The sequence below is a fragment of the Neophocaena asiaeorientalis genome, unplaced genomic scaffold, assembly GCF_003031525.2.
Source record: "Neophocaena asiaeorientalis asiaeorientalis breed wild unplaced genomic scaffold, Neophocaena_asiaeorientalis_V1.1 scaffold129, whole genome shotgun sequence".
NCBI classification, from domain to species: Eukaryota; Metazoa; Chordata; class Mammalia; order Artiodactyla; family Phocoenidae; genus Neophocaena; species Neophocaena asiaeorientalis.
Window position 1 is genome coordinate 3,999,513 of NW_020172446.1, and position 22,540 is coordinate 4,022,052.

The 22,540-nt window shown below is 54.5% G+C and overlaps 1 protein-coding gene across 1 annotated transcript in view; it reads right to left on the minus strand.

Moving 5' to 3' along the window:
• Positions 1-22,540, minus strand: part of SEZ6 (seizure related 6 homolog) — a 99,684-nt gene that overhangs the window by 9,052 nt on the left and 68,092 nt on the right. The window contains exons 3-5 of the mRNA XM_024737290.1: positions 14,976-15,644; positions 14,410-14,543; positions 3,869-4,064 (exon numbers count right to left, since the gene is read on the minus strand). Coding sequence (XP_024593058.1) covers positions 3,869-4,064; positions 14,410-14,543; positions 14,976-15,597 — 952 coding nt within the window. The 5' untranslated portion in view covers positions 15,598-15,644. The remainder of the gene's footprint in view (positions 1-3,868; positions 4,065-14,409; positions 14,544-14,975; positions 15,645-22,540) is intronic.

Below are 22,540 nucleotides of genomic sequence, written 5' to 3' on the forward strand. Positions count from 1 at the left end.
CCTGCCTTGAGGTGTCAGAGGAAGCATCAGGAATTCCAGAAGAGACTCTGATCCCCTCCCCAGAAGGTGCCAGTGATATTTCTGGCAGCCTGGGCTAGTTACTGGAGCAAGTACAGAGGTGGAAGTTGGAGCCTTGGGTTCTGGTCCAAGCTTTCTGACACTTTAGGTAAGTTACTTTGCCTTTCTGTGTCCTAGTTTCCTCATTTGTTAAATGAGGTTCAAAATGCCAGCCCACTTACAGGGATATTGTGAGAATAAATGAGATAGTATTTTATTCAGCTTGGTATCCCTGGAACCAAGAAATGTTTATTGAATGACTTGTAGATGTGAAAGAACTTGAAATAGAGAAAAGCCTATACTGATGTAAAGTACTGATATTATGTTTCCTATAGGGGACAAATATGAATTACAGCAGGAAACACTTAAGTCAGAGACAGTAAAAGCGTTCCTAGTATTCACTGAGAAATGCTAAAAAGCTTGATGGCAAGGGCTGTGGACTTTAAAAACGGGATGGGTCGAGGGTGGCAAGGCAGGACACGCCTTCAAGGAAGTTGTGGGAGGGACAAGTTGCCCTGGAAAACTTGGTAACTTTTAGAACTGTCATACCAAGTATGACCGAATGGTGGCAGCAAATCCTTTTAAAAAAAAAAAAAACCGGCCAATCCCAATCGAGTGCCAAACTGGGGCCTTAGCTAAAAACAGGGGTCAGGGCTTGGGTCTGAGAGGTGGTCAAGGAGAGGGGCTGAGTGAAGAGTCTGAGCTATAGTCTGCAAACCCTGGGAGGTGGTGGGAGAGATGAGGACCGTCTAGACTGAGGAACCACTCGTGGGTCTTGGGGTGGAGGAGGCCCACCCTTACTGATGGTACTAGGTGGATAGGAAGAAAGGTCCAGGCAGGGACTCTACAAGCCTCTGTGTGCCTTTGTATGAATATAAGAAAAGGCTGCCTCTGGGCAGACGAGGGTCCAGACACAAGTTTTGAGATTTTCACCTGTCCTGGTCTTAGTTACTAGGTCTGTGAAAGGGGGAGATGATTCCTCCTCATCCGTCTCTCACAGAGTTCTTAAAAGAATGGCCAATGAGTGATTGCTTGTGATTGGTAGCCAGTATGGGGCAGTGCTTAGGAGGTGGGCTCTGACGTCAGACTGCCTGGGTTTGAATACAGGCTCCCCTACTTGCTGTGCCACTCTGGGCAAGTTACATAACTTCTCTGTGCCTCAGTTTCCTCGTTTACCCACCCATTTGGAGTTTGCATCCAATGTTGTTACATGAGAGGTTAAGTGAGGGGATATATGTGCAGTGTCTGGCACAGAACAAATACTGCACACACCAGCTCGCTGTTATTGTTTGTAAGTTTGATTAATAAAAGCACCTCTCATCTGCATGCACCTTCCAGCCTCTAAAGTGCCTTCACACTCTCCTTACTTGATGTCTACAACATGCTTAGGAGGAAGTTAGGGGTTATTAACTCACCTTCAGGTGAGGAAAACCAAGGTTCAGAGAGACTGAGGGACTTGCCCTGACCACATAGTCAGTCAGTGGTAGAGTGGGTACTCGAAACTCCTGGCCCTAGAGCCCACTGCTTTATATCTCCTCTTTCCCACCTGCTTTCCCACATGAAGTAGAAACCTGGGCTCAGGAGTCAGAGAAACCTGAGAGTAATAATGAAGGCTGTCTTGGGTGGTTGTTCAGGGCGGCCACTCACAATGATCTGGGGAGAAACCCCAGGCTGGGATGGGATGGGACACTCTACCCAGAATGGAGGGGGGAGTGACACTGAGGGCAGTCTAGGTCATGAGCCAGAGGTCGTGCTCAGCACTTGTACTTCCATCTTCCCCATGAGTTCTTATCACAGTTCTGGGAAGGGAGGTCCCCCATTTCACAGATTAGGAAATTGGCCTGGGATGAGGTGAGAGCAGGAGGCTGGGGGCGGACAATGAAGCCCCCAGACTCCATGGTGGGTAAAGTGCCACTTCCCAAGACGAGCTTCCTCCTGTTGCCATGACGACTGTTCCCGGGGAGCCTGCATCACTGAAATCTGTTGAGCTATTTTCTCCCTGGCATCTGTTTCTGGGGCCAAGTCCAGTGCCAGGAATATTCAGGAGGGAGGAGGGGGATGCCTGGCAGGACATTCTACTTCCTCACCCTGCCTGAGGTTGTGGGAGGGGAGTTGGAATTTGGTTCTGCAGATGAGGGCCCAACCTTATGATCTCCAACATTATCTTGGATAGCTCTGACAGGGGTGTGGGTACAGGGCCCCTCACCCCCTCTTCTGGCACCCTCTTTCTCCAGCCCAGGGAGACGCGCGTATGAGCACACGCTCCTGTTCCCATCTCTGGGATCAGGGCTAATTACAGCCTATAATTAGGGGAATTACACTCATTAAGGAAAGAGCTGATCATTGACAAAAACTGGGCGAGGAGGGAGGGCTTCTGGGAACTGAGAAAGAGGCAGGACTGGGCTAGCTTTCCCAGCCCCTCCTTGGGGTCTGCACCCCTCGCCAGGCCTCCAACTCGCTGCCTTTCAGCCACCTTTGTCTGGTCCAACAGAGAGAAGGTCTGGGGGTTTGTGCAAAGGAATTTGCAGCAAGAGAGAAGGTTACCGTGGTATGATTATGTCCACTGCTAGGGAGGATTGATGAGCCGTTAGGGAGGCTGGTCGGGCTGCCTAGACGCTCACCCTTGCCTCAGCTGGCCCCTTGCCTCTGACAAGCCCCTGGACAGCCCCTGATGGCCACCAGGCTCCCTGTTGCCACACCAGATTGCTCCCCCAGTTTAGGTGGAGAGGCCAGGAAGGGGTGAGTACTCCTTAGGGGAGGGGTCCAAGCAACCCCATCTCCAGAGGAGTGATTGTGGCTCCTGGCAGGGCTGCGGAAGTGGTCCCTGACAATGCAAGCCAATTGTTCATGTCAATCATTTCCCCATTAGCACTCCCCAGTCTGAAATGGTTACCTTGTCACAGCAGTGCAAGGGATCAAGAAGACTTTGGGGAAGAAGGGGCCAACAGGGATACTGATGGGAGAGCGATAGAGTCCCAAACCCCTTTTCCTCCCTTTCCCATCCTACTAGCTCTTTAACATAGTTCCGGTTTCTTTCTGGATGTGTGCTAAGCCCTTGACATGCACCATTTTGTTTCATCCCTACCATGACTTTGTGGAGTAGGTGTTTTGGACTCATTTTACAACAGAGGAAAAGGAGGGTTAGAGAGGTCAAATGACTTGTCCAAGGTCAATAGCCAGTGGGAAGGAGATTCAGACACAGATGTGCACATATCCTGAGTCTGTGATTTTCCTATTACATCATGCCACTCTCCTATTTCCAGCGGTGTTCTGAGCTGACTGGGACATGGCCAGGTGAGGCAGTTCAGGAAGGCCAGGTTGGTAGCTAAGGACCTTTAGATGGTCACTATCAAGCCCCTTTGACCTCGACCCCCTTGCATTTGGGGAGAGGCCTTCTATTGTTACTGCCTTTTAGGTGTCTGCCTCCTGAGGAGATTCTGAACTCCTTGAGGGCAAGGACTTGGCTGGATCTTAATACTGCCAGTCTCTAGCACAGGCCTCGCAAGGAGCAGATGCCTAGGATAAGTTTACTGACTGAATGAATGAATGAGTGGCAAGGGACACAGCTGGGGCTGCCTGATCCTGTGTCAGTCCCCCTTTGACCAGTTCTCTGCAGGGTGGTAGGTGGAGCAGGGAAGGTCCTGGAGGTATCAGTTGGGCAATACTCACCTCCAGTTGTACAGAGCTTCCCTGGGCAACTGAGTTGTATGTTACTAGTCTCTCCATGTTTCCCCCAGGCTGTAACAGCACCAGAGATCCCCAGGAGGGCAGCCAGTCTGGGCTGGTATTTTCCTCAGCTACCCAGGCCTACCTTGGTAGTAGAAATGGAAGGTGCCAGGCCCAGCGGGTGGTGGGAGGCTCTGGAACCTCAGGGCCGCTTGGTGGGTGGGGCTGCGGATGACGTGGCCCCTCAGCAGGAAAGACTGGTTGGCCAGGGGCAAGGGGTCAGGCCCCCCGAGGCCCTCCACAGTTATTATCTCCCCTTCTCGGAGGCTGATGTTCTGGACCTGTCCATAGAATAAACAGAGCAAAGCAGAAGAGTCAGGCTTCTTTTTGCTGATTGAGCCCTGTGGCCCTCAGGCTCCTGCAGGCCAGGGGCATGGCCAATCCTCAGTGCCCCTTGGGCATTGGAGCCCCCCCGCCGCCCTGAGCTAGGCACTTCAGTGCAGGAAGAGCTCATTTTACCTTCCCAGTAACCCTGTGAAATGGGACCTGAAGTTCAGAGATATCAAGTAAATTATCCAAGGTCACGTAGAGATTAGCACAAGTGGGATTTGTAAACACGTCTGTTTCCAAAGCTTTTCAGCTACACCAAATGCTTCCTGTCCCTTCAAGCTCTAGGCTCAGTTTTCTCATTGGTAAGGTGGGGATGCAGTTGGTGTGTTGAACTAGATGGCCGAGGGCCTGGCCAGCAAGGTGGGCTCTTAAACATCAGCTTCCCCTGAACATCCTCTGTTGTCCTCTCACACCCAGCCTGCCTCAAACTGAGCACCCCCTTCCCCCAGCTGGCAGCTCCCCTGGCTCCCCAGCTCAGGGAATGACCTTACCATCCATCTGCAGGCCCAAGTTAGAAACTGGCATCTCTCCTCCTCCCTTATACCCCACATCAAATCCGTCATTCCTTCCTGTCAACTGGCCCCCAACTCTGTTCACTGCCCTTCATCCCCGCTGCTACCTCCCCCGTCCTCGCTGTTATTGCTCACCTAGACCCTCGCAGCAGCCTCCTGCCAGCCTCCCTGCCTGCAGGGCTTAACCCACTTCTCCCGCCGCCTCATATTCTCTGAACTGTAGCCAGTGAATAGCCCTGATATGTTGCTGCTCATGGTGCTTCCTTATTTAAATCATCCGTGGCTCTCCAGTGAGCCCACAAAGACCATAGTATCTAGTCCAGACTCCTTGCTGTGGCCCTCGAGGCCCTGCCCAACTTGGCCTCTGCTGACTGCTCAGCCTAGCCTTATGCCACGCCCCTCCACGTGCCAGCCACCCTTCTGTTCTCTCTTCTCTGGGCCTCTTTTTCCAGTCCTTTCCTCTGGCTGTCACAGGCCCCTCTGCCACCACCCCAACACCCTTAGACCTTCAATCCCTGGAGCATCCTCTGGGCTCCATGCCTTCATTCAACAAGGATTGGACAGCAACAGACTCTGCCCAGAGGGAAAGTGTTAGTGTGGCCTGGTAAAGGAGCACTGGATTGGGAGCCCAGAGGTCTGGGACCTAGTCCTGACCATGTGATCTTGGACAAGTATGCCGACTATTTGAGCTTCATTTTCTCCATCATATAAAATGCCTAGTGTGAATCTTTGCTACTCAGAATGTGGTCCCTGGGCCAGCAGCATCAGCACCACTGGGGAGCTTGTTAGAAATGCAGAAGCTCAGACCCCACCTAAGATCTACTAAATCAGCCTTTGCATTTTTTTTTTATATCTCTGATTTTCTTTCTTTCTCTCTTTTTAAAATTAATTAATTAATTAATTTTTGGCCGTGTTGGGCCTTCGGTGCTGCTCGCGGGCTTTCTCTAGTTGCGGCGAGCGGGGGGCTTCTCTTGTTGCGGAGCACGGGCTCTAGGCGCGCGGGCTTCAGTAGTTGTGACACACGGGCTCTAGAGTGCAGGCTCAGTAGCTGTGGCGCACGGGCTTAGTTGCTTCAAGGGATGTGGGATCTTCCCGGCCAGGGCTCGAACCTGTGTCCCCTGCATTGGCAGGCAGGTTCTAAACCACTGCGCCACCAGGGAAGTCCTCGTCCTTTGCATTTTAACAAGGTGATTCCGAAGCATTGATCTACATGGTTTCCAAGGTCCTTACTATGTTGCTCTGAGGTAGGACCTTCACAGATTATCCTCCTGGGCTAGTTAAGTGGCATCCAGTGAGTTACCAAATCCTTCCTAATCTTATCTCCCAAATATTTCAGTTGATTCCTCCTCTCCATCCCTTTGTCTCTATCTTGGCTCTGATTACCTACCACCCTCCCCCCCACCCATTGTTCCTCACCTGGCCTTCACCCCTCCCATCCCCAACTCATCTCCCTGGCCCCGGCTGTCTCAAGATTGGACCATGTCTCTCTCCTACCCAAACCCTGTTGGTGACTTCAGATTGTCCACAGGAAGAGGTCCAAACTTCCTAGCTCACAGTTGGCCTCAGCAGCTATGCCAGCCTCTTATCTTCACTGCAGCCACAGGCCATGCCTCACTCCCCTCCTCTGGGCATTTGCATATGCAGGATCCAGCCCAAGGAATGCCTTCCGTTTTTTCCTCTCCTGCTGAAGCTACTCATTCTTTCAGGTCTCAGGGCCACCGTCCTCTGCCTCCCAAGCCAGGCCAGTCAGTTCCTTTACTTCAGGCCTCTCTACCGTCTGTCTCTCTTATAAAGCCTAAAGGTAGCATTTCGGGTCACAATGCCCTCTTCGCTGGCCAGTTGCAATAAAGATGTGTGGAAAGGGTGAATGTGCGGGTCGCTAGAGGTACATTCCTTGCAGATTTCTGTAAACTGAGAAGCACAGAGCCTGCTGAGCCCAGCCAGGTCCAAGGACACAGCTGCGCTAGGCTCTGGGCCCCTCAGACTGTGGGCGGTGAGAGCATACGTGCCCTGCAGACTCCCCTGCCTGGGAGAAAAGGCCTAGGGAATCTTTGGGGCTGAAGAGAAAACTCAAGGCAGGGTGCTGGGGCAGATGTGCAGCCTCTCCATGAGGAGCTCCCCTCCAGGGCACATTTGGGTGGAGGCTGCTGGACCATCTGCCAGGGACATTCCTCAGGGAATTCCTGCAGCAGGCGGAGGCTGGATGAGGTCCCCTCAAACTTGGAGATTCTGTGATTCTAGAGTTGGGCAAACAAGACACACACACGTGGAATCTGTAATTATCGAGAGATGCCAGGCAGCATATAATCCTGCCTTAAGTGGGACTGAATGCTTGCAGCAGGAATCCTCTAGCGGGGAGTGGAGGGGTTGCAGGCTCAGGGAGAGCACGTGGAGCAGGTGGGGCTGAGAGCGCCTCACGGGGGCAGGGCCGGCCTGGGAGGAGGAGAAAGGGAGGACATCACCACAGGGAAATTACTAATGAAGTGAAGGCGGAGAAGTAGACGTGAAGTTAGCATTTTTCCTAGTTCCCACAAACACCCTTTTGACCCCTATCTTCGAGCTCCTGACCCTGCTTTTTAGCCAGCAACAGTGGCAACAGCAATAACAATTACCATTCACAGAGCGCCTACAACGTGTCAAGCCTTGTACTATTTACAGATATTTCATCCTCACCAGAATTCTGTAAGGTGGGTGGTAAAATCCCCTTAAGTAAACAGAGGCTGGGAGAGGCTAAGGTCACACAGGTGTTAAGTAGCAGAGCCTGGCCTTGCTGGAGGCAAAGGCAGCTCCCTTCCTCCTAACCTCATGGGGGTGTCACCTGCAGACAGATTTCTAGACATCTTTATTCCTGGGTCCCAGGTCCGCCAGGTTTAGCAGGGAGGTGGTTTTTGGCCACACTGGGCTTTCCCCCAGAAGCCCGTAAAGCTGAGAAAACTGGGAGCTGAGACCTCTGTCCCCCTCCAATCTGGGGAAGGCATGGGCCCTCAAAGCTGGCCTGGTGGCAGGGGTTGCCATGAGAGCATGGAATGGAGTGGGCCTGATTACTTGGGGCTCTTATCCAGAAGGTACTCTATCCTCACAATGGCTGTCTATGCAGCGCTAGTCCCTTGGGTTTCAAGCACCCACTTGCAGGCCTGCCACAGTGGCCAGATGTAATTTGTCACTTGTTTGAGGGCCAGGCCTGACAGGGGCCAGACAGGGCTTGGTGTTAGGCAAGGGGGGTGATGAAGTCTTGATGTAATTTGCAGGCATCTGAAGGGCTCAGGAGACAGATTGAAATGTCAGCTCTGCTCACGAGGGCTGTCTTCCCACACCCCTAGCCAGTGAGTGACAAGAGGGGAGCTGGGGATCAGGCTGGGGAAGACAGAAGCAGAGGGAGCTGAGTACAATTCCCACAGGACTCTGGGCTGTCTAACACTGCCCAGCTTCCAACAGACCAGGGGTCAGTTCAAGGAAGGAAATATGGCTGCTTTGAGGGGGTTGATCCCTTCCTGGATGGGAGGTGGGGAGGATTCAGGTTGCCCTCTGCCAACCCCAGACCATCAGCCTTGACTGGCCTGTCTGTCCCCATGGAAGCTGCCAGTCGGTCTCTAGGACATGCTCTAATGGTGCGACTCATAGACAGGATGGTGCCACAAGTCCTTGCACACAATCATCTTAGTACAGCCCTGCACTGGCCATGAGCTCAGGGATGACTTGTGTGTAAGCCCCTCCCCCAGTACCTGAGTCCCACTCCCAGAAGCTGACCACGGCCCCTGTTCCACTGCACTCTCCTGATCACCGACACCTGTGTGTGTACTCTGACATAAACCCACCGCATGCACACAACTCCCTCAAACACATGACCTGGCACACATGCCCACACATACATGTGCTCCCTTACTCCAACAGTAGTAGAATCACAATTCTTCCCATGAGATCCTTTACAGTTTTCAAAGCTCTTTCACACCCATTATCCTCACAGATCTCACAAAACCTCAATAAGGGAGGCAGGGCAGGCTGTGTTTACCTCCAGTCTATAGAGAAGGGAACCTCGTAATCAGAGAAGTTGAGAGCTCCTCTTTGGGTCACACTGTAAATCCAAGGCAAAGCCAAGACTCCAGGCCAGGACTCCTGATTCCTGGTCCAGTGCTTTGTCTTCATGCAAGCATCCCAGGCCTCTCCCCCGAAACTGGGAGAATTCCAGATGGGGTTCCTAGAGGAGCAGGCAGGGCTGGGCTAAGAAAAGGGGTTGGGGATTTGGGGATGGAGTTCTCCAACTGTTCCCAACTGAACTCTCTTTCTGCAACAGGACAATCTTCTGGGCCAAGGGAAGAATAGGGGCTCTTGAGTCCTGGATCAACTCCCAGCTCCATCATCGACTAGTTGATAGGTCCTTGGGCAAGTCACATGACACCTCTGAACCCCAGTTCCATCTGTGAAAGGGGATAATCACACCCACCTCATGGGGTTATAAGGGTTAAGTTAGATCCCACCTGCACGGGGCTCAGCACAGAGTGGGCACAGCGTGAGCAGTTCTCTTTCCCGTTTTTGGAGAGACCTGGGCCCCACCCAGGCTGTGGACCCACCTCACCTCAGGTCTGCCAGGGCTCTGCCTGGGAGGCACTGTACCTGGGAGCCACCCTCTCCCTAGCCCAGATTCTGAGCTGCTAGGAAGCAGGAAACAGGGTCAAGAGTCTGAGATACCACTGCCATTCTGAGCTATGAGGGAGCTTCCCACCCAGAAAAGGAGCCATACTCAGAGGGACTGGCTGGGAGGAGCCTTTTGCATCATCTGGTTCAACCTCCTTTAACAGAAAGGGAAACAGGCCCAGAGAAGGCCAGGGGCTTAGCCTAGTGACTGAGAGATGGGCTGCAGAACCAGGACTGGAACCCCACTTTCAGTTTCTGTGCTCTGTGTGACAGCTTCTATGCTCTTGTCTTAACTGACGCTTGTCTACAAACACTTACGGGGTAGGGTCTGCTTTAGGGAGGGGAAGAGGGGCCTGAATCCTTGGGGCTAGACCTGTTTGCTCCCTTGTGACCCCCCCTCAGATAAGTCTTCTAGGAGCCAAGAAAGAGGAGCTGGCTGAGAAATCTCACCCCCCTGACCCACCACCCTACTCCTGCGTCCATATCAGGCCTGGCCCTGACCTGGCCTAGAAGGGTAGGGTGTTCTGGTTATCAAACTGGCAGCTGGCCTGGCATGGGAGAGCAGTGTTCCAATGGGGCCATCTGGGGCACTAGGGCAGGGACTGTGGGCAGCTGTGTCCAGGCTCCAGATGGTACAGAGAGCAGCCAAGCCAAGATGGGGCTGGCAGCGGGAAGGTTCTTGGAATGCCAAGCACAGTGAGAGACATGAACCAGGCCCAGAAAGGCCTGGAGCTCTCAGGGGAGCTGGCTGCCTAGAGAGGAAATGGGACCCTCATGGGCCATGGGGCCCATGCCCACCCACCCTGAAGGGTCTTCTCTGGATCTCTCTAGAAAGAGCCTAGCCCAGTGTCCAATCCCCAGCTGAAACAGGCAAGCCTCTTCCCATCACAGAGGGCTGGCCCTGGCCTTCTTCCTACGGGCAGCCCAGACCCTCGGCCTCAGAAGGCACAGATAGCTGCAGCATCCTGAGGGGAGGTGGGGGCCAGGGATGAAGCAGGTTATGAGGGGCTGTGGCCTAAGCCATGGAGAGATGGGCTGTTAGGGATTCTGGAGCCCCTGAGGCTGTTCCTCACAAGGAGGGGATTGAGAGGGTCTTGCCCAGGGGCCCAGCCTTCAGCCAGAGCCGTGGCCACATGGCAGGGGTGCAGCGTGGTGTCAGGCTGACCTGCGCAGGAGTGAGATTTTTGGGTCTTTAAGATGTTCCGGACTTCCCTGGTGGTCCACTGGTTAAGACTCCGCACTTCCAATGCGGGGGACTCAGGTTCGATCCCTGGTTGGGGAACTAGGATCCCACACGCCGCGTGGTATGGCCAAAACGAAAAACAAAAAAAGTTCCTCTCCTCCCATGGTTCCTCCAGTCCCCCTTGCCTGGATTCCATCCCTTCCACCTACCCTGAGCCATCCCTGTGAATTCACGGAAGGGCAGGCAGGGGCTTACCCATGATGGGAAGAAGCCACAAGCCCTCCCCAAGCCTGAAGGAGCAATGGACAGCCTCCTGGGCATTCCAGCTGTCTCATTGGTCTTGCCCCCAGTGCACAGTGTGGCCTGGCCCAACCGCCAGCCCTGGGCAGGAGGGCACTGCACTCAGGTCTAGCCTCTGGCAGGAGTGCAATCCAGAAGCCATTAAGCCCACCTCCTGCTCCTAGGCAATAAGGTCACCCGTTCAAAACTGCCTGGGCAGGCTTCAAGGGCCAGTCTGCCTTACCTGCTGCTTTCCAGCTGAGGCTTGGCTGCTGGCCTCTCATCCTTCAGGCTTCAGAACAGGTATCATCACCTCTGCGGAGCCTTCTCTGACCCCCCCTGGCCCCCCCATGGTGGAGTGTGCCCTACCCTGGAATTCCTACCGTCCTCTGTGCTTCCCACTCCTATCCCCAACAGCACTGTGCATTCTGTGGTCATCATTTTTTTTCTTTTTTGGGGTCATCATTTATGATTTCTGTCTCCCTCACTAACTGTGAAGATCCATGTCTCCAGTCCCCAGTACAGAGCCTGGCACATAGTCATTGCTCAATCTGTACTTGTGGAACAAATTCACTCATCAAAAAACATTAGTTAGGGCTTCCCTGGTGGCGCAGTGGTTAAGAATCCTCCTGCCAATGCAGGGGACACGGGTTCGAGCCCTGGTCTGGGAGGATCCCACATGCCGCGGAGCAACTAAGCCCGTGTGCCACAACTACTGAGCCTGCGCTCTGGAGCCCGTGAGCCACAATTACTGAAGCCTGCGCACCTAGAGCCTATGCTTCACAATAAGAGAAGCCACCACAATGAGAAGCCCGTGCACTGCAACAAAGAGTAGTCCCCGCTCGCCGCAACTAGAGAATGCCCGCGCGCAGCTACGAAGACCCAATGCAGCCAAACATAAATAAATTAATAAATTAATTTAAAAAACAAAACATTAGTTAATGATTAACGGAGTGACCTTGGGCAATTCCCTTTCCTTCATGGCCTCAGTTTTTCAACTACCCATTGGGTATTGGTCTGCAGTGTCATTAATTCTTTAGGTCCCCAAGTGGCCTGTGTGGTGTGGCCAGGAGGCTTAGATAGGAGCAGAGGTTGCTGGAACTGGCCATGGAAGAACCTTAAACCCTGCTTCAGCCCTGATGATTCTGTCCCTCCCGACCCAGCCCTCCCTGCCATGGCCTCAGGTGCTCTCCGGCCATCAGGGCCGACAGGGTCCCCAAGGACTCTGCCCAGTGGTGGTACGGTAGAGGGCGGGGCCCTCATCTGCCTGCTATGTTTCCTGACAGCAATCCAGGGCTGTGGCAGGTCTTCCTCTCAAGGTTGCCTGGTAACGGCTTTTACATTTGATAAAAAAAATGTGGCAGAACCAGACAACAGACACGGGGCTTCCGGGGGCTTTCACGAGAGGGTGGGTACCCAGGGTGGGGCTTGTGCCTGGGCCAGGGCCAGGGCAGGCAGAGGCAGCATCTTGCCTTATTGTGGAGAGAATGGGCCCGGCCCATTCTTCGGGACTGGGCCTGGCCTGGCCTAGTGGGCGTCAGTGGGGATGGTAGGCTTGGGGGTAGAACTAGCCCAGGCCTGCAGAGGGGCAGCCAGCCTGGCATCTGCCCCCTCCCACCCCCTTCCCCACACCTGCAGCTGGTGCCTTCCACCTGGTGAGCCACAGCCGGTGCCACCACTCATTAGGTGATGATTTTACATTAATTACCGTAATTAAGCGGCACTGAGTGCTAATGGCTTGAGGTGGGGTGGCTGTTCCTAATTACCCTCCCAGTCAGACCAGAGCGAGGGGCACAGGGCTTGACAGAACAGGAGCAAACAGAGAAAGAAGGGGAGGGGCCCACCAGTGCTGGGAGAATGTCCCCCTCCGCAGGGCCTGGCTCAGAGACCTGGACCTGACATCCCCAGAGGGCAGGGCTGAGGGTGCTGCCCCGGGACAGATGAGCTAGCTTTAGGCCCAGATCCAGGGGCTTCGGGATGCGTGGGGAGCAGGCCGGGAACGGGGGATAGGCAGAGCTGTCCTCTTCCCTGGACTCCTCCTCTGCCCCTTCCCTGTGCTCCTCAGTCACCGCCCTGATTCCCTCAACTGGGATGAATGCCTCTCCTCTCCACCTCCATTCAGTCTCCAGAGTCACATTAAATGTCACCTCATTCCTCCCCACCTCCATTCATTTGTCCACTCATTCAGTCAGCCCATGGAGAACCCAGTCTGGGCCGTGTACACCAAGGCACCCCTCAAGGAGCTTACAGTCTAGTTGGGGAGATGACAGCTATAAACAGACCCATAGGAGACAGCGTGATGAGCGAGGATGGGGGATGCCCCAGGCTTTGGGGATCAGGAGAGAATTCCCAGAAAAAGTGATGTCAGGATTGAGTCCTAGGGGAGGAGATAGGAGGATGACTCTTCCATGCAAAGGGACCAGTAGGTGAAACCGGGGCTTGTGGGGAAAGTGCGCTTGACCCATTCCCTTAGCTGCAAGCTGTTTAGTGCAAAGCAGGAGTAGAGAACAAGGGAAGAAGTGGCTAGAGATGGGCCCAGAGGCACTGGCCTTGATTTAGAGGCCCTTGGGGGAGACGTGGGAGGTAGGATCAATTTCATTTGAGAAAAATGACTGCAGTGTGGGTGGAGGATGGTAATGGGGGCAAGCGTGAGTGGAGTGACCAGTGAGGCATTCACTACAGCATCAGGGGACGGATGACAGAGGCTGGACCACGTGGGGGTTGGGATAGAGGGGGAGCAGCAGGTAGATCTGAGTCTGGGGGAGTGTCATGGTGATAGAACTTGGGCATCAGGGAGCTGGTGGAACAGGGAGAGGGAAGGGCCAAGGTGCCTCTGGTCACACAGCTCCAGGGATGCCATCTACAATGCACCGTGGTGGCCCTGCTCTAGGTTTCTGACTGGTTGGGGTCAGTCTCTGAGGACAGGAGTAGGGTGGCAAGCATGTTTGGGGGAACAAAAAGGAAGAGTTGGGTTTGGGGCCTGTGGAGGTGGTGGAGCCTATGGAACAGCCATGAGGACCTGCAGGCTCAGGTTTGGGGATTAAGAGGGAGCCTTAATGCCAAGGGAGGGATGAGATGGCCCAGGAAGGTAGGGGGCAGGGGGCTGGGCACTAGGTCTGGCTCTCCCAGCAGCTGGTCACCTTCGATGCTGTGGCCATGTCTTTCTTCCCACCTCTGCATCCCAGGAGCCAGCACAGGGCCTGGCCCAGAGGAGCTACTCAGGGAGTATTTGCTGAAGGGACAGAGTAAGTGAATACATGAGTGAGTGAATATATGAGTGAGGCTCCACGGCTCTCACAGGTCCAACAAGGCCACCCTGGGTTCTTTCAACTCAGACGCATGGATTCAGATGCTCACCCAATCCCGTGCCCATCGAGGCTAGAGCCCCTCCTCAGGCTCTCCTGAGCTCCTGATTAAACCCTTGGGGGAAGAGGATAGGCACACGTGCTTCTCCAGCAGCCCCTCTCAGCCTAGGCATCGCTGCGTGGGAGCAGGAACCTCTTCACTCCCTGAGGCGCAGGGCAGAATCCAACCATGTTTTAGGCCCATTGCCCAGTCCTGGCCCTAGGTCCCTGTCCAACTGCTGACCCTGCACATCTCTACCCAACCCCCCGCCCCCATGGCCAGCACCTTTCCGGAAAGATAACACACTAGCCCCAGTTCTGCCCCTGCCGAATCCAGGTCACTCACCTTGATTTCCACACCGTAGCCAGGATAGACGGAGATGTAGTAGAAACAGTCCAGGCCGACATCAAGGGGTGAGCTGGGGGCTGTGGGGGAGTCCAGAGAGCCCTCTGGGCCTGAGAAATTCCAGCTACAAGGGCCTGGGAGGCAGGAGGAGACATAAGGCTAAACCCAGCTCTGGCAAAGTGGATCCAACTATGGCTGACCTGTGTGTGTTTGTGTGTGTGCGTGTGTGTGGGTGTGTGTGGTGAAGCTCACCCCTTGGGAGGTCTACTACCCTGTTAAAAGCAGGGGACCCCTTTCTCTTGAGCACCTACTGTGTGCAATCTTATTTCAGTTCTTGGCAGTGGCTCAGTGAGGTAGGTCTTATTGCCGTTTTACAGATGAGGCTCAGGGAGGTGAGATAAAATTTCTAAGGTCTGCTGTAGTTGCTTCCAATCAGGATTTGAACCTGGGTCTGTCTGGTTCCCAAGGGCAAGGCAGGCCAGCACACTGACAGAGAGGGAGGAATTCAGGGGCCCCTCAGCTCCCCCATTCCCATCTCTAGATCTGCAAGCCCTCAAGTAGCTGACCTGGTGGCTGGACTGTGGTGATGGTGGTGGTGATGATGGTGCTGGTGGTGGTGGTCTCCTCGTCATCTCCTGAAGCCGTAGAGGTGGTGACGGTCCCTTCAATCCCAAGCCCTGTGGTCTGCGACATGACCTCTGGAGCCCAGGGCCTGCCTACGTCTCCAGGACCTTCTCGGGTCGGAGTCCAGGCCCTGCTAGGGGGTGTAGTATTGGGCCTCTCTGCTGGGCCTGGGGTGGGCATTGCCATACTGGGCCCTGGAGGTAGGGGAGCTGTGATATGAAGTGCAGAGGGCTCTGACTCCAGGCTCCAGGGTCCTTCCCTGGACTGGGGCTGAGTAGGTGCTGCCACGATGGCTGGAGTGGGGCTGGTGAAGACGGGGCGGCTGTCCTGCTTGGCCAGAAGGGGAAGGGGACTCGGGGTGTATGGTGTAGGTGGGTCGGGTCGGAAGGGCTGTGCTGGCCTCAGCTCTGCCTCCCCCTCCTCCAACCCCTCTTGTAGGAATTCCTCGAGCAGGGGGTGGTGGTTAAGCAGCTTCAGGGTAGGGGCCGTTGTGACAAAGTGGATGCCTCGTTCTGGCTGCTCAGGTGTGGGGTTCACTGTCAGCTCCCCATCCGTCTCCTCCATGCCTGGGGCCTGCTCTTCCCCCACTGTAGGGGCCTCCGAGGAAAGTCCTGAAATAGTAACAGATGATCAGAGGTTCTCCTCCTGCCCCACAGTGAGCAGCATCACACCTAGTCCAGGCAGTAGGAGACCCACCTCTCTTTCTTTCTTTTTTTTTTTTTTTTGCAGTACGCGGGCCTCTCACTGCTGTGGCCTCTCCCGCTGCAGAGCACAGGCTCCGGGCACGCAGGCTCAGCGGCCATGGCTCACGGGCCCAGCCGCTCCGTGGCATGTGGGATCTTCCCGGACCGGGGCACGAACCTGTGTCCCCTGCATTGGCAGGCAGACTCTCAACCACTGCGCCACCAGGGAAGCCCCCACCTCTCTTTTGACATAGAGCCTTGGGGAGTGTCCTCATGGTTGAAAATCATGGAGCTATAGAATTTTAGAGCTGGAAGTGAGATGATATCACATACTTTAAGGATGGCACATGAGATATCCCTTCTCCTCCAACACCAGAGGTGGACATTACTAATCTATCACTGCACTATTTCCTGGCTGTTCTCAGATTCGGCCTCAGAATCCTTTCTCAACACAGCACTCTAGGCAGCCATGCCTGATACCTCAGACCAACATGACGAACAAATATTTCTCATCCCTAACGTAGCTCAAAGGCCTTATTTTACCAATGACGAAACAAGGTCAAAGAAAGGAAATGACTTGCTCAAAGTCAATGACCAGGTAATTGAAGACAGGAGATGACACCCTTAGCAAGAGTGCCATCCCCCACCAGTGTGACTTTTCTGCCTGAGATTACAGGGCATTGCATTCAAGTTCACTTTCTGTTCTCAATGAACCTGGTCATTAGTCTCAGGAAATGCTTCATATATTTGGATTCCTTCACGGACACATGACGACATTTTTGTTGGGGTCCCATTATGCCCTATTTCTCTCACTTTTCAGAAAATAATTTCTTTTGTCTCTCTCTCTCTTTTTTGTCCTTCTACAAAAGCTAAACTCTGGAGTAAGGCAGATGTAAACTCTGGAGTAAGGCAGATGTAGCTTCAAATCCATCACCATGGGACTGTGTGACCTTGGGCAAATAACAAACTCCCCGAACCTTATTTTTCTCATCTGTAAAATAGGGTTTCTTTTATAGGATTAACTGAGATAATATTACTTCCCTTTCCCATTTGCTGTGCCTCTCTGAATTTTCTTTATCTTTCCTTTGACACAAGCCAGGGGCCATCTAGGGCAGGATCTAAAGTAGGGTCATCTGCATGCTACAAGCCCTTCCCCCCCCAGTCCATGGTAGACATTATTAACCAATTTTGGTTATTTCTTGCTGAGGCCACATGGGGCTTCAGAATCCTTCTTAACACAGTTATCCAGGCAGCCACTACCAATTGATTAGATAGGCTATGGAAGAAGAAACTTATTTGCTGTTACTGGTCTGAGGTTGCTATGCCGTTGATTGTATTGACTTATTTAAACACACAGCTGAAGAGATGGTGCATATTCTGCCTGTGGCCCACTAGGATCCCCAGATCCTTGACTGCCAGAAAAAGGTCAATGGATGCTGGCTCCAGATTCACTTCACATAGAATTTTGCCAGTTTGGAGAAGGCTGGGAAGATATTCTGATTTTAACAGCTCTCAAAATGGCTGCATGAAGATTTGAAGGGAAACACAGCCAGGGTGAGATAACAGAGTTTGCAAGGAGAAGGTTGGTTCCTCTGCACATCCGATGGTGGGGCTGTCATTCCACAGGCTCACACCCACCCCATGGATTGGCAGGCGTGAGGAAGCGGCAGATGGCCTACATTCTGTCCAGGAGACCATGGTAGTTCTGATGTGTCAGACAATTGGGAGGAGGGAGGAAATTGGCGTGAGGGAGGGGGGTGCAGGTCAGAGGGCTCTCCACTGCTCTGGGTCAGAGGGGCCTTGGGGCCCCAAAGCCCTGAGGAACGAGGCCCAACCCCTATCTCCTGAGATGCTCACTAAAGGAGTCCATCTGTGCCTTGGCATTCTGTACCAGACACTGACAACACAGTGTCCAAACTAGATGCCCAGCCAGACCCATACCCCCTGGAGCAGACGGTTTGGCAGTGTCCCGTGTGTTTCATCTGAGTCAGTGGTGGAGGGTCCAGGGAGTGCCTCTGACATGCCAGCACGGGGCTATTCTCTTTGCCCAGCCCCCAGATGTCACACGGTCTTTGCCAGGTTCCCTGAGAGTGATCATAGCATATGACAAGGAAGAAGAGCCTTTCTCATCACATAGACTGGAGCCTTAGGGTTCCAGTGTCCCCTTCCAGGGTTGCCCAAGAAGAGATGTAGCAGAGGCTCCCAGGGTAGGCACCTGCGGAAGTCTTCACTGGGAGAGGGAGTGCCTGTCTCAGGAAGGGACCGTAGCGGGCACAGCTCCTCCCGCTGGCTGCCAGGTGGGTGCTGGGCAATGGAGCAGAGTTAATGGGCACCTCCCGTCACTGTCGATTGCACTGATTGTGTTATCTGGGGGGACTGAGCACTTGGTTAAGTGGGATCGAGATAGCATATCAAACGAGCAAATTGATTCTACAATCAGCTGCCACGTGGTCCTGGAGGGTGCTACCCACTATCAGAGAGGGTAAGGTAATCTCTGGGAGACAAGCCATTTCCAGGGAAAGGGCATCTCCAGACACCCTGGATGATTCTGATGGAATCCTGAGGCCCTGTGAGCCCCCTCCCCAGGTTCCTGGGGTTCTCTCTGCCTGGGCTGACTGAGTCCAAAGGTGGAGAGACTGACAAACGGGGAGTGTGATGCAGGGCAAGCAGCAGGAGGTGTCAGAGACCCAAATGCCCAGTCTCATCAGGCACCTTAATGTGTGCCAGACACTGAGTTGGGCCGTTCCCGTATCTTGGATTGTTTAATTGACACTACGAGTCTGTGAGGTGGGAATCTTATTCCCACATTACAGAAAAAGAACCTGAAGCTTAGAAAGGTAAGGTGAGGACTTGTCCAGTCACACAAAGGTGGAGCTGGGATTTGAACCTATGTTGATCTGGTTCACAAAGCCCTAGTCTTTCCAGGACACTAGCTTGCCTCACAGGAGGAGGGGACTGGGGCTACCCAGCAGAGAGTCCTCTAGCCAGTTGAGGAAACTAAGGCCCAGAGAGAGGAATGGACTTGTCCACAGTCTTATGCAGGTTAGAAGTGGAGCTGAGGCCAGAGTTTCTGGCATCTGAGACCTGAGCTGAGGCTGAGCTGAGCTGGGCCCTCAGGAAGCCTTCTGGCTGGGACCCAGGGAGCCCCCATTCTGTGTCCAAAGCACACCTGAGTCTGGGACTCAAACCAGAAGCCGAGGACACCGCTCCGCAGGGCGGGCATGCCAAGTCACACATACACTGGGGTGTAAATGTCAGCTCTGCCACTTAAAAGTCAAGTGAGCCTGGGCAAGTCACCTCTGTGTCCTCAGCTGTAAAACGGGCAGTTTGGAGAGGTTCTGTGAGAATCTTTTTGTTCTAAATAGCAGGGGTTTTTTGTTTATTTGTTGTTGTTGTTTTTTTATTTTTTGGTGGCGGGGACTACAGAGGGAGAGGCCACACTCCGAGGGGGGCAGCTCCCTGCCAGGGCAGCACTGAGCAGGCCTTTAGGGTTGGGAGAAGCTGGCCCGGGTGAGGCCTCTCCTTTCTAGGCGACCATGTCCCCTGTTGTGTGGCAGTGTGTGTGACCTCGAGCATGTCAGCGTCCTCAGCTGTACAACGAGGATAATACTGCATCGCGCTGCGCAAAGGGCAGCCGCCTCCGAGGCTGGCATGTATGTGGGGGACAGTGGCCCACAGCAAAACAGCCCCCCATGATCCCCACCTGCCCGGTGCCAGTGCCGAAACGCAGGAATGCACACCCTGGGCTGCTGCTCCCGCGGGGGCCGGGGGCTGCGTCCTCCAGGTGGGCTGGGACTGGGAAACACCCCTCGGCTCCCACACCACCCTGTCGCCGTTCCTGCCGCGGAGCTTCCCGGCAGCCCCCAGCCCTGGTGGGCCCCGCCGCCGCCTCCTGGGCCCTCCCCCCGCATTAGCTCTCAAGCTATGCAAATAGACATCGGAGGGAGCCCTGTTTAAAGTATTTAGACGAAATGAAAAAAGGCTTTCATCGGCACTAATGAGCCATTCAGGATGCCTCCCCAGTGGATTCTCTCCCGCTCCGCCTCCCGGCCCGCGCCGCCCCCCTGTGGCCCCTCTTGGGATTGGAAGCCCCCTCCTCTTAGCCCCCCGCTGGGGCCTCCGAGGGAAAGCCGCCTGCCCTGCCCACTCCTCCCCTGGGCCCAGCTGGGTGAGGGTGGAGACAGGGGGCTGCGTGCTCCACCTGCACAGACTGGGATCTAGATGGGGCGCGGTGCTAGCTTCTGTTTAGGGAAAGCCACAACGACTGGGGACTCTTCTTCATAGCATCCAGCTGGGTAGGTGTTCTGTCCCTGTCTGAAAGTTGGGGAAACTGAGGCTCAGTGAGGCCCAGGACGTTGCCAAGGGTCACTGCCCCTGCGGACTGAGGAGTTGGACTTGGTCTGTGTGGAGACAGTGGCGGAGGGTGGTGGTCCCTGCCTGGGGCAAATGCTGCACCAGGCAACACACTCCAGATGCCACCTCAGGCCCAGGCGGGCTGTCTGCTTAGTGCTGTTGTGTCTGCAGATCTTTCTGCTCCAGACAGAAGAAAAACCTCAGGTTCCAATCCCCAATCTATGTCTCACTAGTGGTGTGACTGGGCAGGGGGCTGCCCACTCGAGCCTTTGCTTCTCCATCTGTGGAGTGGGGACCTCCTGGGTTTGGTGAGGGCCATCTAGAGACAGGCCCATCCTCCCAACGGCCAGCCCCACCCTGTCCTCTGCAAGGGCAGGGGGACCTGCCGGCCTTAGTGGCTGGCACAGGAAGGGGACCCCACAGTTCTCAGAAAGGTCAGGCTTGATCCCCAACTTGTGGCAGCACCAGCTTTCAGCTGAGGGGAGCATGACTGCAGGTGGGTACAGGGGGAACCTGGGGGATACAGTGGGCAGGGAGCTACCCCTCAGGATTCTGGAGGTTAGGCTGGCCCAGCATAGGGAGAATGAGTATTTAATGGGATCCATTTATTATCCCATAAAAGCTAATGAGTTTATTCTGGAGGTTCTCTGGCCCCTTTCAAGTTTTAATAGGGAATTAGGGAGGGCCTGGCCCCTGTGGACCCCCTTTATCCCAGAGCCCGAGGGAGGGAAGAGAGGCTCCTGGAGTAAGAGCACCTGGGCCCCCCAAAGCCAAAGCCTGGTCTCCACAGCCACGGTTCCACTGGGCCCAGGCCTACCTCCTGAATTGAGGGTCCCCAGCTGGAGGCTGGCAGGGCCACATAGGGCCCCTGAGGCCTGATTCCATGTTCTACTACTGATATAATTACCCCACAGTATCCCTGTGTCTGAGGTAGGTTTGCTGCTGTCGACTACTTGTATTAACAGAAAAGGCAATATAAGCCCTATACAACAGATGGGGAAACTGAAGCCTAGAGTAGGGGTGTGGCTTCTTCAAGATCACCCAAAAGGTATGGCAGAGGCAGAATGGACACGTTCTGCCTCCTGTGGTTTGCAGCCAGGCAGCTACCATTACTCAGTGCTCATGTGCTAAGCATGCACTCAGCAGTTTCACACGTAATCAGTTATCCTCCCAAGAGACAGAGACACTGAGGCCCAGAATGGTTAAGTAAGTTGTGCGAGGTTGCACAGCCAATGCGTGGCAAGCCTGGGACTAGAACCCAGAGCTCAGCCGCTCCATAGCTCAGCTCAGTCTACTGCTCCCACTAGCCCGCAGCTGTACCTCTTGACCATCTCCCCACCAGCCTGGCCGTCACTATCCTAGGGCACTCTTGCTGGGAGCACTGCACCTTGGGGTGATGGGGAAGGAGTCCTGGTGGTATCTTGGAGGGCCAGTGGTTAGGGTGGGCAGTGGTTTGAGTGCGGCAGATACACTCAAAGGAAACTCCTCTGCCAGAACAGGTGCCTTCCCCCTTCTTCCCTATTGCTCACTACTTTGTCTCTTTAAACTTTCCCCATCCTACCAGATCCAGCTCCAATCCCCACTTGGGATTGAGGGAGCCATCCCTGCCTGGCCCAGTGGGTGACAATAGCTCTCTCCTCTGATCTCCTGGGGGCACTTTTTGGTAGGCCCTCAGCACACGTACAGCTTTGTCCATGGCCAAGGATCTAGCACAAGGCATCTCTCTTCCTGCATCTCTGCCCACAAATGCTGACCCCTGGTGCCAGGTACATTGAAGGTGGGCTCAGGGGATACACTCTCCAAGCCAGGATTCTGCCTGTCTGCACACTTGGAAGGCACCCTGCTCCCCAAAGTTCTTGGCCCTTGGCCAGGAGGCGTGGGCAGGGGAGGGCAGGGGTGGGCAGAGGTGTGTCCTGCAGGGAGAAGATGGGCAGCCAACCCTTGGCAGTGCCCCAGCACAGCCCCAACTGGCAACTGGTGAAGAGTGTCTATTGGCACAAGCTGGTGGGCCCTGCAACCCCAGACTACCCTCTCTTCCCCTGCCACTGACCATCCCCCATCTCACCCTCTTACTACCCTCTCTTGGCCAACTCCTGGCAGTTCGGTTAAATCTGGAGTACAAATGCGAATGGGGGCACCTCCTCTTGGCTGGGACCTAGGCAAGGAAGTGGCTGGTCCCCAGAATCTGAGCCCTTGTAGCCTCTGTGTGCATCTCATCCCTCCCTCATTTACACAGGAAGAAACAGAATCCAGAGAGGTTTCCCAGGTCACACAGTAAACTTGGGGCAGGGCTAGAACTCAAGATTTTGGGGCTCAAGGAGCATCTGGCCCAACTGTTCTGAAGAGTGAACCCTCCAATACTTTTGGGGCTGTCTGCCATCTGTGTGCATGCCTCCAGCGACAGAGAGCATGCTGCTTCCTGAGCTGCCAGGAACAGCTACCTCCCCCATTGTACTAGGTTGGGGGTGGGT